This window comes from Pan paniscus, chromosome 15, assembly GCF_029289425.2.
Source record: "Pan paniscus chromosome 15, NHGRI_mPanPan1-v2.0_pri, whole genome shotgun sequence".
Lineage (NCBI taxonomy): Eukaryota > Metazoa > Chordata > Mammalia > Primates > Hominidae > Pan > Pan paniscus.
In genome coordinates, this window is record NC_073264.2 from 96,331,048 (window position 1) to 96,350,093 (window position 19,046).

Below are 19,046 nucleotides of genomic sequence, written 5' to 3' on the forward strand. Positions count from 1 at the left end.
GAGGTCACACAGCTAGTAAAAGACTGATCTAGGATTCAGACCTAGGCAGTCCCACTCCAGAGCTGCATAGCTACTACTACTATTATTACTACTACTTGGAGCATTACAAAGGCTCTAGGCAAGTTAATGCAGTTTAAAAAGGGCATATTCTTTACAATCTCTACCACTCTAAAGCCAATTGGCTTCGCTTCGGCCCTGGCAAAAGTATTATTTGTTGGGACTATTTGTTGGAAAGATAGTGTAATTTCTGGTTGTCAAAACCACAAACACACATGAAAGTAAGTATCATCAATGAAATCGTCAGTTCAAGAAATTTATATTCAAAAATTTTCTTAAGAATACACGATTTTACAAGATCATTCATCATAGCACCAAGCCTAATATTCCTTAATAGAAAACAGTCAAATAACAAATACTCCAGTTAATTCCCACAGGTATAAATTATGCAAATAGCCATTTATATCTTAATTTACAGTAATCAATAAATAAGACGGCACATTCATATATTGTTTATAAAGATCTTTTTTTTTACAAAGCTACAGCTATGTATATCCTAAATAGACAAAAATAATCCTTGTACTACAAAATAACATTTCATTTTCCTCAATAGTTTTCTTAGAGCTCTCAGTAAAAACTTTCAGACATAGTCAATTAAGCCCTGCACAATAAGGAAACATTAAATCTGCTCAATAGACCAGACTCCCCCAAAATAAAACAACGATCACCACCCACTACAATATGGTCTGAACAATCTCCTGTCTCCAAGTTTAGTTAGTCTGTCCTGAGGATGTACAGTAGGGAACGACCATTTTTCCGTGTTCACAATTTGTCTTTGGCGGATAGTATCAGCACCACTGTGAGTGACATAGGCAGCATCTTATGGTGCAATTTCAAGGGCAGAGGGCAGGTGTCCCCTGCACCACATTCCCTCCCCACAGCTACCGCCCCTACCCCAGGGACATTCTACACAAACACACCAGCGTTTGGCTTAAGGGATCCTTGTTGGAATGCAAACGGCTCCGATTCTGAGTAGAATTTCAGAAGCCTTTTTGAGTCGTTACTCGGGTAAGGGGAAAAGATGAGGGATGGGAAGATCTAGTCCTGTACAGCTATTTATTCCTGCAGTTGAACTTTTGAATTTAAAAGAAATTCCCTTAGGAAACTGCCTCAGATGCTGACGTAATTTAAGGAGACCAATTTCGTTCTAACAGCCCTAGGAAGCAGATTTCCCAGGTTCTACTTCAAACATTCATCTGAAACCTTTAAGATTCAGACTACCTTCTGTTTGACCAAACTCTTCCCAAAGGCACCTTTCTCAGATACTAAAGCCAAGAAGCACTGCCCTAAGCTTTGGGCTTATATACAGAGGTACACTTGCTTTAAGCAAATAGGCCACTTACTGAGATAAATAAAAACTACCTTCGTAACCTTTGGATTTTTAAACCTAGAAAGGACTTTTAAAAGAAGTCTTCCCACTTCCAACCCAGAGAGGTAAATTCAAGGCATCTGCAGGTGAGCCACAGCTAGGATGTGGGTTCTCCATACCCATACCAGTGTTGGCCTCCTTTGGACAATGTCAACTCTCCAGACAACAGGCACTCCCAGAGTTTCCTTTTAAAAAGTGTCTAAATCCTTGCATGACATTTAGCAATACTGGCATTCTGGCACAGCATGGGCTTGTAGAGAATACACACCTATTGATTTTTGCTGGGGCTAAAGGAAGTGGTAGCTATTGCAAACAGAATACAAGTATCAAATGATATTTTGCTATTTTGTTTTTTGTAACAATGCAAAAATCACTACTTTTAAGCTTAAAATACAGGAAAAATAATAATTCCTGCCTCAGAGACCAACCAGTTATGAATTCATCCAAGTAATTCGTGGTCTCTACTTCTCCATTTTAATTACACTGCCCTCAGGCCTTCTCTACTTTTCTTTTTGAAGGAGAAAGCCCAATTTCCTACTCTGAGAAGTACGTGTTAGAGGTGCAGAGATGAGCAGCTGGGGGCAGGATGTATAGTTAATTGGAGGCCCTGAAGAACTGTCTTTGATGTTGGACACTGAGATTTTACTGCAAAAGACCCTTTCAAGGCGGCCATTTTGGTTGCAAATTTGCAACTGCAGTGAAGTTTAGAGTGTTTGAAAATAACAGTCCTATGTTCCCAGTTCTGCTACTTACTAGTTCACGCTATGACCTTATTTTTCTGTCCAGTGCTTTAGCTTCCTTTCCGAAATAAACACCTCCCACGATTGTTCTAAGGGTCGAGTTAATGAGTAAACAATGGCTTAAACTTCCTCTTGCAAAAAGGCCTGAGTTAGATTTGAGACAGGGTAGCTCAGAAAAAAGTAATGGATTGGAGAGAGGTTGGAAGAAGCTATGGTACACTAAGGGTTAGGGAAAGAGGTATAGTCAACGCTTGCTTCAAGAGGAAGGAAATAGAGAAAAGGGGGCTGCTGGGCATCCTACAACTTCATAAACTTTCAAGAAAAGTATTTTTCATTCAACAAATATGTGCTGAATGCCTATAATGCACAGAAGCTCAGAAGTTAGTTTGCCAAGATCACCCAGAGATCTGGTGACAGAGCTGGGACTCCAATCTAAATCTGGCTGACTCCCAAACCTGACTTCTTTCTCTAGCCCACAATACCTCCCAGAGAAGAAGGCAGTGATTAAAATGAAAACCAAAAAAAGGGTTCCTTTAAAGAGAACACTGCTAGATGAAGCTATTCTTGACATCTGAGTGTCAGGGATTTAAACAAATTAGCAGTGCGATTGAGGCCGTGGATTGTTGAGGCATGTGTATATTTAAAAACAACTTGGTCAAATGGTACAAAATACTGGTTGTCTTTTTCCCATAGACAAGAATGTTTTTTGGCATGTTGCTCCAGCCCTGGCTGGGAGGAACTGCTTGCTTGATGTGTTCTCATCAAGGTTCTCAGAACAAGTTCTAAACACAAAGAAGCCAGTATTCCCAGCATTATGGGGTCTGGCAATTGCAGAACACTCAGCTCAGAAACTCTGATAACTTTTGTGGGCTCTCGGGGAACCAGCAGCTCTGAGTCTCCAGGCTTTTGACCCACACGTGACCAAGCTCACCCCATGCCCTGTCTCACACACAATGGTAGAGAAGTGACAAGACCTGAAGGTCCTGTAGGACTCTTAAGAAAAATCAGAGTGAAGGCCAGGCACAGTGGTTCATGCCTATAATCCCAGCATTTTGGTAGGCCAAGGCAGGAGGATCACTTGAGGCCAGGAGTTCGAGACCAGCCTGAGCAACAGTGAGACCTGTATCTATAAAAGATAAAAAAATTAGGTGGGCGTGGTGGCACGCACCTGTACTACCAGCTACTTGGGAGGCTGAGGCAGGAGGATTGCCTGAGCCCAGGAGTTTCAGGCTGCAGTGAGCTGTGATCACACCACTGTACTCCAGCCTCGGTGACAGAGTAAGATGCTGTCTCTTAAAAAAAAATCAGAGTGAAGAGGGCAGGTGCTCACGTGGAGCCCAAAGATACAGGTGTCTGCACACGATGGAAATGGAACCTGTGCAAAGTCCATGCAAAGTCTGTGCACCGGGCTCACTTCCATGAGCTGCTGACTGCTGTTCTCCAAGGAAATGCCTGATGAGAGCAAGGCGCAAGATCTGTGGAGCTCAAGGGGATGCTTGTGTCTCATGTTTGGCTCTCCCACGCTGGCTGTTAGGGGAAAAGAGCCATAGCAATTTTCAGCACAGAAACACAATAATGCCCACTCCAGCTCCCAGCCTTCCACCACCCAACCCAGGTCCTGGACCTTGTCATTAGGGCAGCCCCCTCATCAGTTGGATGGGACAGAACAACCTGCTATGTGGTGATGGTTCCAGATGGCAGCTGCTGGCCCAAGACGTTAAATCTTCCCCAAATGCTGTGTCAGCAGTGATTATGCAATGTCGGGGAAGGAGAAATAACACACCTGGGCCTCACAGGGCTTTGTGCAGTCTCATTTCCTGGCTGAGAAGGTCCCGAGATACCAGGCTGACTGGAAGCTCCCACACAGCCCATTTCTGGGACCTGAGGGCGCAAGGCTCCACAGAGGAATACCAGCGGGGAATGCAGTGGAGACCCCCAGGAAGGTGTCTCCAAGCAGAAGGGAGAGAGAGGCCATGTCTCAAAACTCCAGAGGCTTCTGAAGTCCTTCTGGAGAGTTAAGAAAATCGGAGCTCATGTGAAAGCATTCTTGTCATACAACTGCCTTCCAATGGCATGACCACGGAAGGAGAACAGCTCCTCACCAAAGCAGCCATGATGGATTCTGACATTTTCGTAAGACACATCTGTACTTGCTAATTCTGACTTTTGTTGGAGAGATGAGCTCCATGGTGTTCTGAGTCCCTAGCAATGGTGGGTAGGGAGGTTAGCTTCAGCAGCTGAGGCTATGGTTTTGTAGTAAACTTAACTGGGAATGAAGATGGCTATCTGGAGGTCATCAACTAGCAGGGCGACTAGTCGTTTCCTCTTTCTAATCTTCAGTTTTTCATCTCTTAAATGAGGCACTGAATGCTTACATAATTCCTGAGGTTTTTGAACAGTCTGTGACTTACAGAAGTCAACTACACAGGCTGCCCCCAGTGCCTCTGCCTTCCCTCTGTTCCATCCTGATAAAGAGCAGGCATGCACTGCATGGGAAGAGGGGTGGGGAGAACTATGCTGAACCTCAGAAATGGAGACACCCATGTTCTGGGTGGCTGCCCGAGGGGCAGCAAGAGTGTCCTGCTTCTGAGCCTTGGTGGGAGAACATCTCCCCACAAAGGTCAGGTCTGACCAGGAAGCCCCGACCACCTGATCATCAACTATGGCAAGATACAAACTTCGACGAGGCAATGTTGGCCACGTTCAACAGAGAATCCGCGCTGTTTGTTTGCTGGCAAACACCTGTGTGGACTACTTGTTTCTTTATTTTTGAGACAGGGTCTCGCTCTATCACTCAGGCCGGAGTAAAATAGCAGGATCATAGCTCACAGTAACCTCAAAGTCATGGGCTCAAACAATTCTCCTGCCTCATCCTCCTGAGTAGCTGGGACTATAAGTGTATGCCACCACTAATTTAAATTTAACTTTTTGTAGAGATGGAGTCTTGCTATGTTGTGCAGGCTGGTCTTGAATTCCTGGCCTCAAGCGATCCTCCTGCCTTGGCCTCCCAAAGGGCTGGGATTATAGGTGTGAGCCACTACTGTGCCTAGCCAGTTTTCTGTTTCTTAAATGAAGCAAGGGTGGTAAAGAAAACCTAGAACCCAGACCACCACATAGACTATATCTTTGGGGAGGCAGGAGATCTAAGATCATTTACTGACAATAGGCAGCAAAACCAGGGGGAAGGAAGGAAGGTAATAACTAATCATGGCATTCAAGCAGAGCTTAGCCATGCTATGTATCCCTCTCCTGCACTTGGCACAGCATTACACAAAATCACTTAGCAGACCACAGCTCAACAGGATGGATGTTGCTGCAGTCCCAGCTGGACTCAGGGCACGTTCACAAACCAGTCAGAGCAGCAAGCCCCCTAAGCAACCTGTGAGATAACTCAAATGGGGTTTATGGATCAAGATGGTATACTGAACACATAAGCCTGTTTCTTCCCTCATGAAACCCCATGAAAATAGGAGCAGAGGAATGAAAGTTATATTAATACAACCATGAACACAGAAGAATACAGAAGAGAACAGTAAGCAAGAGCTAGCAACCTATTTATGCAGGAATGGAACTGATGGAAAAGTGAGCAGGGAGGGGGATCCTAAAACCAAATGCCTGCAGAGGGGAGGCCACAGAGTGGTCAGCAGAGATGCCCTGTGGCCTCCAGGAGAGGCTTGGGGATTGGAATAGGAGGGATGGGGTGAGACATGAGGCTGAAGACCAGGGCATTTATTGGCTCTGAGGTCCCCTGTCCTTCCCATGCAGCCAGATGACCACTGTGCTCCTACTCCATGGAGAAATCAGAGCAGCTCCAACTCAGGGACACCAGGCACAGCAAAGGTTGAAGCAACTTAATGAAAGTCTAAATACTCACGGGTGATGAGGCTGCCTGCTCAGCGGTCAGGACTCGGGCACACTGAGTATAGACCAGGGTCTCTGGATATGGCCCTACAGTTGTGCACTGCACAGAGGCACTTGGCTAAAGAGGGCAATTAGGAGTTAAAATCTAGCCTTTTCATTGTTCCTCGAGCATTGTCCAAGCTCAGAGCTGGGTATGTCTGGAGGAAGGGGCAAAAGGTGTCCTTTGCCAGTCAAGCCAAGTGCTCATGGGGACTTCTGCCCAGATGGGACACCGTTTTTGAAACCACATGAGGGCTCAGCATAGGCTAAAAGCCCCGTGTATGCCCGTTTCCCAGGAAGGAGAGTAGTGGGAATATCTCTCAAGAAACAGAATGAGCCCCAGAAAAAACACGTGCAAATACTGACAGGCAGTGTTCTCCAATGATGAGTCCAGGTGCCCACCTGGTGACCCTAGTGGAAAAGCTCACCAGTTGGCACACACAACTTCCAATCAGCTTTTGGATGCCTCACTCTTAAAACATGAACAGATCCATAGGATCACCAGATATTTGAGAAAAATTCACAACGTGAAAGATAGAGACTGAGACCACCAAAATAAAGAGAACTCAGAGAAAATGAGGGCAACACAGGGAGCAGAAAAGAACTTCCCCTCAGACCACAATCATTAACGTCCACAGAGAGACAAAATCTGCATCCACGCATCAAGAGCAGGACACTGTAAAACAAAGACAGGATAATAACCAAAGGTTTTATTAACTTGGAAAATAAAAATTCAATAAAACATTCAGATTGGGAAGATAAAAATGAATAATTCTTCCTGAAAGCAGATCAGAAACATAGACGAAAAATAGAAAAGATAAAAAATATTAGAGCATCAGCCTGGGTGTAGGGGAGGGTCCAACATTGAAATAATAGGTGGTCCAGAAAGAAAGAATGTAAGTAATCACAAGAAAATTTAAGAAATTTCCCATGAAGGCCCAGCACAAGGTTTAACACCCGGGATACAACACCGTCATGACAGTTCAGAACACCAAGAATAAAGAGATCTTAAATGTTTCCAGGAAGGGTGGATAAAAAAACCTAAGTCACATATAAAGGTATGGGAATCAGAATGGCATCAGAAATCTCAACCAGCACGCTTGGGAGGGGCTAGGGGAGGGTATTATTTTCCACCTGTCATTCTATGCTCAGCCACATTTCTGTTAAGGGCAGAATACAGACATCTTAAGTCATGCAAAAATCTCAAAATATTTACAACCATATTTACTTCCCATGTTCTCTTCCTCAGGAAGTTATTAAAGAATGTGCCACACCAAAAAAAAAAAAAAAAGTAAAGAGAGAGAATAGCAAATTAAGGGGGACATTTGGAGGAGAAAGGACATGTAACCATAACACACTGCTGGGCTTGGGAGTCAACAATCCTTAAGTGCTCCAGGTAATGTCAACACCTAATAGAAATGTACTAAATGATGTGATCTAGCTATACTGGAAAACCAAAGCATGGTATGGTAAGAGTGAAATCCTCCTCTACTGTGACAGCAAGCCAGTAGATGTTTCTAAATTAAAAAATAAAGTGTAAGCACGTTATGTAGAAATGCAAATATAAGAGAGTTGAAAGTGGTTACTTCTAAGCAGCGAGACTTAGGGGACTGCTAGTTCTTGTTAAAAGCCTTATTGTATTTCTTTTAATTAAAAAAAAAATTACAAGCAATGGGGTGGTTTGTCCTGCAGACTTCCACATCCCTTTTCTATATCCAGCTTCTTCCATAGAAGCCTATACTCAAATGAGATTTCTTTTTCCTTTGCAAAATATCAGTTGACTGCCAACCTGAACCAAATGACTTTCAGGCATCTTGCCAGTAATGTTTTAAACAATATTACAAGTTGTAATAGGTGAGAGAAGTATCCTGCAGAGGTTTTTCTGAACAAGGTCTAGACCCATAAAATGAAATGATTCACATTTGGGTTGGCTCTTCCCAGGCTCTTCGAGCATCTAATTTAGGCAAGGACTGCATGGTGCCCAGGGTTATAAACTATCACATAATCTTTATTATCTGTACCTTTGAGCTTTCATTGATGCCAGGGAGCTCATTAATTAGCTCATTTTCCATGGGGCTCTTGGCCTTCAAGATGGAATCACTCCAAGCTCCCAGCAGCTTTCTGGTTGGAAGGCTGAAATTCTTTCAGGAGGGGAGACAGACTATAATCAGACTGGTTTAGAGGCCAGATTTTGGCTGTCATCGACTCAGATGTGCTATGTAAATTCTTCTGGCCATGCTGGAATTCTGTAAACTTGAAACCCACTGCTTGAAATGAGCAAGTCCTTGGCTAGCAAAGAAAGAAACGTGATTCCTGGAGTAAGAGCGACGCTGGTATGTCAAATGACAAGCTGTTGCAGCTGTCAAGGGTATTTCAGAAGGAATTGGGGATGAGCTTGAAGGTGAGTAAGAATTCCTCATGGGAAAAATACAAGAACAAAACAAATGTCGATAGTTGGTCTAAACTTTTTGGTTTTGCTTGAATGTGGACATTTTAATCTAGTCATTTTATCTTTTTCTCAGGACATTGGTGTGCCCAGTGGAAGTTTCCTACAAGGGGTGACAGCTCTGGACAGGGCATCAGGTGCCTGTGTGCTCACTGCAAGTCTGCCCCTGGTCGGCTATATGATCTTGGTCAAGCTGCTCTGTCTCTCTGGGTCCAGCTAGACAAGATGCTCACTGAGTCCCCTCCTGACTCATTTGTGATTTTATAAGGGTTGCCTGGTACATGCTTTCTGAAGGGGAGAGCAAGGGGAGGAGGAACCAATGCAGAGACTCACCACGGACCTGAGTCTTGGCAGGGAGGAGAGAGCAGAGGGAGCCTGGGGCTGAGGAAGACTGGGGGCAGGGGTGCTAGAGATGCCTCTCTTCTTTCACAAACCTCCTGTGCTGGCCTGCTCCCGGAGTGCTGTCCAGAAAGCCTCTTCAAGAAACCCATTACAAGTGACCACAAAGAATGCCCGTTCCAAGACATGCATTCTGAGGGAGGTGTGCACCAAAGCTTTGGTGGGCAGGAAGCTACCCCACCACCCAGCTCCAGCACCGGTGGGAGCTGATTCCAGCCCAGCCACTCCTCATGGCTTTTATATGGCCCTGCTGGGCCCTGGCGATCTGGTTTGAAAATCATGGTTCTATCTCAATCCAATCAATGGAAAACTGAATTTCAAGTGTATCTCCCCTCAAACAAAAAACAAAACAAAAAAACAACAAAAAAAACAGGGTGAAAAAGAGCACACAGTGGCTCTCAACACAGCTTTCACCTTCCTCCCTGGATTCTGCCATTCCTGGATGTGCTTACACAGAGCTGGCTGCTCGGATTTCCCCTAGTGAATGCAACCAGTTACCGGACTGCGACAGGTGCATGGACCCCAGCACCTTCTCTCAAACACCCACACTTGGAGGAAAACGTGGCAGCTCTCTCCCCAGCTGGGGCTCGGCCTGGGGTGCCCACCCTCTTTCTCATTAAGCAGCCCTTCATCTGAGAGGTAAGAAACTCGAGTTCATCCAGCGTGTGAACCTGCAATGTGGGGTGTGCTAAGATCCAGGCGGGCTAATGATCACTAACAATGCTCCCTATCCAACCCAGCAAGGCACACAAGGACAAAACCCCACCTACGGATCCAGCTGCATGCCTGAGTTTTGAGTACACAGCCAAAGAAAAAAGCATGCTCAGGTTGTCCAGAAAAAAAAGGAAACCTGAAAAAAAAAAAAAACCACAATAGCGAGAAAGGGGGTCTAAGTTTCCTCGGAGGTCCTCAACTGTCTGTAGAAGTGCCCCACCCAGAACCCAAAATAAAATGAAGTAACCCCGCCCCTGGTCAGGGTCCTGTCTTTTTTATTATCCAGACACACGTATCAGAGCCTGCTAACATCCAGCTGTGGGAAGAGCAGCAAGCAGTACACCAGGAGCCACAGGAAGAGAATAAAATACATCATATCCGGCTGCTGGACAAGCTGTGTCAGGGAGTCACTCTGCGGGCTGTGGCTCCCCAGTGACATGGCTTCTCCTGAGCTGTTGGCCTTCCTACAGAAGAAACACAGAGGAAACGCAGTTACCAAGCAGGTTCCCAGGAAAGTGGACCCCACCCAGTGCTACCCGTCTCTCCCCGGCCCCCACTCCCCGCCTGAAGACCCAAAGGCTCCCCAGCACCATGTCCAGGTAGGCCCCACACTGTGTGTACTGGCCCAAGGCAGTGCGTCGGGCCATCCAGGTAGCCCCTCGAGCTTTTGCACGTACTCCGTTCATCTCCATAACATCAGGTTGAGAGGAGGTGGCAGCCCCATTCTGCAGATGGACACACTGAGGCTTTCGGGGTGGAGTGACTTGCCCAAGGCCCTGCAATTAACTTGGCGACAGAGCTGGCGCCTAGGCCAGGTCTCCTGGGACACCTTTCTTGATGCCACAGTGCTCTCAGAGAGTGACACGGAGTTAGATACTGATTGCTTGCTGCTGTTTGTTAGTAACGCAGGGGACCCCATAGGTCATCTAAGGGATGAAGTGTCCCTAATAGCAGATCATTTTAAATCATCTATCAGAAAGAAACAAAGACCTCTCCCATTCCCCACAGTTTTGTTTTGGCTTTGGAATATTACCTTTAAAATAATTACTAGATTTGATTTCAGTCAGATTTACCTTCCTGCTTTTATTTTATAGATGGTAGTGTTAAAATGTCATTTCAGTTTTGCCTGGCGGATCATAGGGAAGCCCAGAAGGTTTTGCCTGGGGCTGGGGCCTCTGCTTGGAGCTGCATGTAGAGAAGCCTGCAGTGTAAGCTTCTTAGGGTGGTTTCGTGCGGTGTAATGGAGATTACGAGAGGCTAAAACCACTTGTCCCAGAACTATCTCCTGATAGCAGGAGCGAGGGGCAGGGTGGGATTAAACATCTGCCACAGTCTACATACTGAATGATAAATACCCACATGATGGTCTTCTTTAAAAAGCTGTCCACAGAAACAAGTTAAACTATATACTTTTTATAGAGACACGGTCTCTCTGTGTTGCCCAGGCTAGTCTCAAACTCCTGGCCTCAAGCAGTCCTCCCTCCTTGGCCTCCCAAAGTGCTGGGATTACAGGCGTGAGCCACCACGCGCGGCCTAAATCTTATTTTTTATTATAAAGGTAATAAATGCTCAATGTAGAAAACTGAAAACACGACTGCATTTCTCAACTTTACAGGTTCTATTTTCAACGCCTCTATCTCATAAGAGCAAAAAGGATTATTTTCCTATGAGCATATCCAGCCTGGTGGAAAACTTGAATTAGTATTTCCATTTCATGGCAGGGGAAAGGAGCTGTCTTGCTTCTTTTTTAGCAGCCAGAGGGATGGGGTTCTAATGACCACACTCTTGGGTGTTGGGTAATATTCAGACAGAGGCTTCCGATTCCAGTAATCTAAATCCTTCCAAGCCAACTCAAATCTGTGGCGAGTAAATAAAAAATTTTAAAAATAAAAACATAATAAAGCAACTCTATGACTTCAACAGGAATGGGGACGTCTCAGAATTGTAAGAATTTGAGAAGTTTTTCTGGTTTCCTATGTTTTAAATGGGCAGGTTTCCAGCAATTCAGCAACATTAGGCTAGGCCAACAGTTCTCCGACAGCAAGAAATACTTTCATAGACATCCTGGCATGTTTGCTTTCCCTCTTCATGTCTGCTCTGATGCCATAAAACTGTAAAATCAGCTCAGTAAGCTTCTGAGTATTGTACCTGCGGTGGCGACAGGGAATGGGCAGGCGTCAGGGGCTACAGCATTCACGGGGGCCACACAGCCTCACAAGACCACCACCTCTTCTCCTGCCTGGCCGTCCCTTTGCTAACTACCCTATACCACTAAACCACCCTATACTCTATACCACTCATTTAAACACAGCTGCAGGCTCAGAACCCAGACCCGTCTTTAAACTGACTCATTTTCGGAACCGGGCCCTGCCCATCAGTGTTAATTAATATCTACTTTTCCTTTCTACTCATATTCAATTTACATCATTTTCTCTGGAATCGTTATTTTCTTGCATTATCCCAAATTATTAATACTGTTATCAACAAAGCAGTGGGAGAATAACCACCCCTGTAAGGCAGGCTGCAGAATGTAAAAACATTTTATTACAACCCCCACAAAACCTGAAGGAAAGCCACCAACCTGGTTAATATTCGGTTTCTTCTGTCATCCAGATCTGCTGCGTTCCTCAACTGAACATAGCTAAAATGATCCTACAGTGAAATTTATAAACAAAACCCCCGCAACCCAATTAGTAAAGATGAAATCTCTGAAATAGAAAATAAAACGATTTTAAACACACAAAGCCGAGCATGCCGGGCATTTCTCAATACTGTCAGCATCTAGATCCAAAATCAAAGTGCTAAACAATATACATTCCTCTGCCTCCTCCCCTAAGCCCCTCCCTTGTGAGTGCGAGAGACCCCACCACCCGGAACCCGAATTGGGGTGTGCTGCTCCGGGTTCTAACACATCTGCTACTGAGCACGTGCAATTGTCCATCGGACCTTGACTCATGTTGCACCTCTGTCTTTGAACGTGATCCTTCTGGGTGTGTGTGCGGGGGGCCCAGGTGAGGCGTTTTGGATGCATTTTTATAACAAAGAGGGCTTTGGGCTTTAAAATCATCACTTTATTTACATCCCTTATTGCCCAAACCGGATATCTGATTGGACTGTGCTTAATGATAAGGTTTCAATTTGCTTGTCTTCTATCCAAAGATATAGCTGTTGCATGTCAGTAATTTCAAAGCTCTGGGCTGGGGGGAGGAAGGATGGAAAGGAATTGATGAGCAGGGGCCGTGCGGAAAGAGAAGAAATTCACATACTAACCGATTCCGAAGACCTATTAGTATGTCGTCGAATGTAAATGCTGGAGTCACTGTGACTAGTCCTGAAAAACAAACACATGTTTTGAATTGGTACCACCTGGAGCTCTTCATGGCTCAGTTGTACGGTCACCCCCATCCTGGGGTTTCCACGTATGGATTTAGGCAAGCGACAACTTCACACCCAGGGACAGAAATGACAGATTTTATCTAACATGCCTACTTTGGTTGGACAGTGCTTACAAACAGGATGGATATTAGTGATACACACATTGGGCCCTCATCTACAAGAAAAATCAAAGTCAGGATTTTAAATAGAAAGCAAGGCACATATTCTTAAAAATCAAAGCATTTGGAGCAGGAAGTAACCCAAGCATCCCGATGTGCTGGGACTCACCAGAGGTTCTCTGCAATTAGTCAGACCTGGGCCTAGACCAGGCTGCCCTGACTCTCTCTACCTGCGTCTGAGGTCCAAAATGTACAAGTGGGAATGCTTACCTCGCACTTTTCACATTCCACCCAGTCCTAGCGGAATGGAGGGTAACGTCCTATTTCCTTGAAGGATGGAGCCCCGCCTGAATCACCCCTGTGGCTGACCTCTTTCTCCCTCTCCTGAAGTCCCCAGGCCTAGCAGACTCCATTGCACAGTGGCTGCTCAAGGATTCTTTGAGAATTAACCTGCTTAGGGAGAAGCTGAGCAGTTGGGCAAATCCCCTGCACTGTTTGTCCAAAGTGCTCACCTGCACTGACAGCAGAGCCCAGCGACATGCGAAGATCATAGATGACTGCGAGACAGTCACACCCAGGGGCAGGGACAGGCACGCTGGGAGTCAAAGGCCAAGTGGGCAGCAGCCTTCTGTTGTGCCTTGGCCCTCCTCCCCCTGCCTCTGTTTCCCCAAAGTCCAGGCACAGAAGCAAGGCAGAGGGAGGTGGAAAGCCAGGCACCTGCCAGCAACTCCTCTGGCTCTGTCTGTATGGGCTTCTCCCTGCCCCTCCCCAAATGCATATCTCAATAGTTTTCTGTTGCAGCTTGTATTACATCATCACAGGCAACAAGGGGGCACAAAAAGAATGTGGAATGTGGAGTGGGACACATCTGAGTCCAAGACTCCCTAAGCTGGGAAAGTTACCTGGCCCCCTGACCTTCTTTGTCTGCCATATGAGGCACAGTCCCACCAGTGTGTCTATAGGTGACGTGAGAATGAGAAAATGAATGTGAAGTTCCTGGGTACAGTAAGGGCTTGATAAACACTGACTGACTATTGTGATGATGAGAGAGGGGAGAGACCAGGGTCTTCTGATTTTCAGCAGTTACACATTTTCCCTGGGACAAATCTGGCTCATCTGGTGGCCTTGGAGTGACAGAGCAGAGGTGTGCTATGAGATTCCTGTAGATCAGTTAAATCTCATTATCCTCCCTGCTCCCTCCTTCTCCCAAGCTAAATTAAGCATCCCTACTTCCTTGGAATGGGAATTGTGGAAGAAGCCATAATATTAGTGAGATGTCCAGCTTCCACGTGCCAGACATTAATGGTCTCCTTGGTGGAAAGGTGGATATGCTTGAAGTCATTAAGATGCTTATAAAGTGAAGTCTGGTCAACCTGTAGTTGTCTGGGGGCCAGAAGGCAGCCAGCAGAGGCTCCAAGTCTACCGCGTTCACCCCCACGCCTACCTATGGTTCAGCCATCTGCTGCTCACTGCCAGCTTCCACCCAAAGGTTTGAAGACTGAGGAGAGAAGGCAAGCTTCCCATCCTTCCCTTTTTGCTCCTTATGAGGTCCGGTAATGATGAGGGTGGGTCGGGGAACCCAGGTGTAGAGAATGAGGATTGTGTATGAAGCTGTATTTCCCTTGCTGTCCAATCCCATGCCTGCACCTCCCACCCCATCAAATCAGAAACTGCAAATAACTCTCTAACTCTCTGGCTCCACCTTACGGGTGAAAAGAGATGAATAAAATACCTGGAAGGAATGCTGTAGTCGCTACTGTCTTCTTCTAGGTCATCTGAGGATTGAACACTTCCTGGTGCTACAAATAGTGAACTTTCTACGTGGTCCACATGTTTCCTTTTTTCCTTTTTTTTACTACTGATTGATTCTTTCGTTACATTTTCTTCTAGGGGGTTTGCTATGTTTTCCAGGTTTGGGGATTCCTGGGACTGAAAGACAGAATGACCAAATCCAAGTCAGTATGTCACGCTGCAGTGTAAAGTAGGTGACATCACCCAGCAGTGCTCTGCTCAGGCCCAGCCAGGGCGTCCCTTCCAATTCTGCCTGTTCCCTGATCCTCTTCATGAATCCCCTGCAGCACAGCCTGCATGAGAGACAAGTCCACCCCAACTCCGGCCCCTGGTACAGACTTCAAATGCTACAAATTGATGGAGTTAAAACAATATAGGTTCTAGAGTCGGCAAGATCTGATTTCAAATCCTGGCTGAGTCAGCTCTGTGACCTTGAGTGACTGATGTTATCTTTTTGAGCCTCAGTTTATTTGTTGGTGAAATGGGTACAATAATTATTAACCACATCCCACTATTCCACAGGATTTTCTATAAATAATGTCTCTAATTAGCTGTGTGTGGTAGTGCCTGTGGTCCCGACTACTCGGGAGATGGAGGTGGGAGGATTGCTTGGGCCTGGGAGGCAGAGGTTGCAGTGAGCCAAGATCATGCCACTGCACTCCAGCCTGGATGACACAGTGAGACCCTGTGAAGAAGAAGGAAGAAGAAGAAAAGAGGAGGAGGAGGAAGGAGAAGAAAGAAGAAAAGTAAAGAAGAAAAAAGAAGGAGACAAGGAAGGAAGGCAGAGAAAGAAAAAAGAAAAGAAAAAGAAAGAAAGAAAGAGGAGGAAGAGAAGGGCTCCTACAGTGAGCAGTGGTTGAATCCTTCACAACCATCATCCAATTAAACCAAAGAATAAATCCTGGAAGCTAGGTGGGCCAAAGGGTGCAAAGGTGGCCTACAGGTTTGGAGAGGCACACGCACAGGCAGGTGTAGAGTTTTCAGGATGCCATCTTCACTGTGCCTTTGGCCAAAGGTGGATGGTAGTGCAACATGTCTGGCATGTATTGGTAATGAAGATTCTTTGACCTCCGTCTGCACCAGGCACTCTGAAACCCGTCAGCAAGGCTCCCGAGTGAAATGCAGGAGCATGGTCATTGTTGGAGCCACGTCTCAAGAATTCTTTTAGGGGCTGGAAGAACCTGTTCAACAGGTGTCAGAATAAGAGCATTAGAGCGGCCAGGCCATTGTGCCCCGGGAGAACTAAGCTCCATGCAGGAATGAAAAGCTGCGCTCAGCAATCTGAAATGATAGTCTCACAGGCTGCCCTCATCAATGGTCAAATGCTACTGTTTTTGAAAGATGAAACAAGCAGAGGGCTTATTTATTTTTTCAAGATCAGAAGAAAAACTTGCCATTTTCTAGTCCCTTTGGCTTGGAAAATATCTTTTTTTCTTTCTTTCTTTTTTTTTTTTTTTTTTTGAGATGGAGTCTTGCTTTTGTCTCCTAGGCTGGAGTGCAGTGGCTTGATCTTGGCTCACTGCAACCTCTACCTCCCAGGTTTAAGTGATTTTTCTGCCTCAGCCTCCGGAGTAGCTGGGATTACAGGCACCTGCCACCATGCCTGGCTAATTTTTGTATTTTTAGTAGAGACAGGGTTTCTCCGTGTTGGCCAGGCTGGTCTCGAACTCTTGACCTCAGGTGATCCACCCACTTCAGCCTCCCAAAGGGCAGGGATTACAGGCGTGAGCCACTGCTCCTGGCCTCTTTTTTTTTTTTAAAGGAAGGCAAGGTATCAGAGAAATGCTTCATCCCATCTCCTTGTCTGCCAGGACCCAAGACTCCCAGACCTCACCTTGGGCTCCTCATCAAACGGGCTGTACCCTCCCCCTACGCTCACCCACACGGATTGAGGCAAGGGCTGCACTTGGGAGCAAATTGCAAGGTGGGCTGGGGATCAGTGGGCAGTGCTTGCTGGGCAGGTGAGGCAGCGGACCGGAGCCAAGTGAGGCAGACGGTGTTGATTTCATTCCCACACTGCACCCAAGGGAGCTCATCTGCCCACGCTCTCACCAAGAGTGAGATCCATGTAAGATGGAGTTCAAATCTAGATCTCCTGATTCTACCACTGCAACCCAGGGCTCTTTCAGTCACACCCCAAATCACCTGTCCAAGTGCTGGACACATGCACGCTCTGCTTTTGGCAATTGCTGGAAGGAAAGCATTCGAGAACAAACGGCCACATGTGTATTTTCACAGGCCACATCCAACAGGCCAGGAGGGAGGGTGCAAACCGCTAATTCATCACTTTATTTTATTTATTATTTATTTATTTATTTATTTTGAGACTTCAGAGAAGTCAGCACACAGCAGGCCATGGAAGCAAGTGGGGGACTGGGTTCCTCTCCCTGGGGGAAGAGGGGGAAGATGGCAGCCGTGGTCCCTGGCACCTGCAGAGCCATCCAGCCCTCTTCCCATCCATTCCACGGTTGGCAAACACGGAGTGTGCAGCCCTGCCCATGTGGCCCTCGGCCTGAGGATGCTGCTCCTCCTAGGGCTTAGGTAGCCACTCCTCATTGCTCAGATTTGGCAAACTGAATAAAACCAGCCCCCCACTTCTGGCCTAGCTAAAATCTGCAGTGTCTTTTAGGACGAACCTGATCCCTTATATTAATTTCCCTTATTCTCTTTATTGGCTCAACTAATCTTCTAGGTCTTCTACCCCACTCATTCACACCAACTACTCAACTGTCAATAAACTTAAACTTAAAAAAGACTACTCGAACCCGACTTTTTCTGTAGCTCCCGCAGGGTGCAAGCCTCTCTCAATCCTCCAATCAGCTCCAGTCCTTTGGGCCCCTCACTGGGCTCTGATGAGCCAGGGCTTTGTCATGTATCTCAGTGTTTCATTTACCTTCCATTTGCTGTATGACCCCGAAACCATCGTGTAATAAACCTTTGTCCCCTACACTGGCAGCCCTGTCAGGCACCGTGCTGGTCTCTAGCATCCAAAGATCAATACACAAATGTCCACACTCTCCCGGGAGAGAAAAACAAAGCCCATGGAAATCAGGTAAGCACTCAAGGAGAGATTGTCAAAAATGTGATCAGCTATAGGGAGGGAGCAATGGCTCTGCCTGGGGAGGAGGTGGGAGGGCTTCTGGGAGGAGGTGCCATTTGCATTGACTTTGAAGGCTGAATAACTGCTTGCCCAGATGGTGCGACCAGCCCAGTCACACCTGGAGGCAGAGGAGAGCCTGGATGTCTGGGGGTGTGGGAGGATGCTGGCTTGGCTAGAGGGGAGGGAGACAAAGAGGGGTGGGTGGCCAGGTTAGAGAGGGAAGAGTCTTGGAGTTCATGCTAAGACATTTAGACTTTATCCTGGATACAGCAGTCAGGAAGTGATAAGGTGAGACTTGTGCTTTAGGGTCATCCCTCTGCAAGCTGAGCTGGGGAGGAGGGACAGTGAGAGACTGGGGAAGGGTCTGAGATAGAGGCAGAGCCAATGCAATCTGAAATAGCTGGTCACTTTCCCACCTGGCTCCTGCACTTAGGGGACCTCTACCCTTAGTCCCTCTACCCAGAACTCCCTCCCCAGTTCTAGGCTCCCCAAAACCCCCATGCAGCCTTTCTGGATCTGGGTGGGAGCCTCCTTCTGTTGAACTCCTGAATCCCTTTGCTGGGCCCATCTCTTATGGCTGAGGCCACATTCTCTCACAGTACAGTTACTGGGGACTCTGTCTCCCGCATTAGACACCGAAGGCAGGATTTTCCTTCTTTTTTTATCTTCCTGGCAGTGCCAGATGCATCGCTTTCCATGGGGTTGGATGAGTAAGCAGGTGAGCTCATGGAAGGGCTGGAGAGGCCGAGCCCAGGCCCTTCTCCTCCCTGGCTGTCTTGCCCTGGATGCCCTGTGTGCACTATATCCAGCAGGGCATGGCCAATGTGGTTTCGGACTCACCTCCTGGATCCCCAGTGCCGTAGCAGGACGCAGCACTTATTAACGTGGCATCTGCAGGAGGAGCCTCCCCATCAGGTCAGCCGCCCAGGCACCCCCCTTCACTGATCACTCCAGTGGCCCTTTGTGAGCTACTGGGCCAGATGAAGTGGGAACACAAGTGGCAGATAAGAATGTGACCAGCTGCTCAAGCTCAGAA

The 19,046-nt window shown here is 46.7% G+C and overlaps 1 protein-coding gene across 3 annotated transcripts in view; it reads right to left on the reverse strand.

Moving 5' to 3' along the window:
* Positions 1-299: 299 nt before the first annotated feature.
* The window catches only part of CLMN (calmin), a 141,321-nt gene continuing 122,574 nt past the window's right edge, over positions 300-19,046 (reverse strand). For all 3 annotated transcript variants that reach the window (XM_034938074.3, XM_055097987.2, XM_063596108.1), the window contains 4 exons: positions 14,852-15,048; positions 12,896-12,956; positions 12,207-12,277; positions 300-10,089 (listed from right to left, as the gene is read on the reverse strand). In XM_034938074.3, coding sequence (XP_034793965.1) covers positions 9,921-10,089; positions 12,207-12,277; positions 12,896-12,956; positions 14,852-15,048 — 498 coding nt within the window. In that variant the 3' untranslated portion in view covers positions 300-9,920. The remainder of the gene's footprint in view (positions 10,090-12,206; positions 12,278-12,895; positions 12,957-14,851; positions 15,049-19,046) is intronic.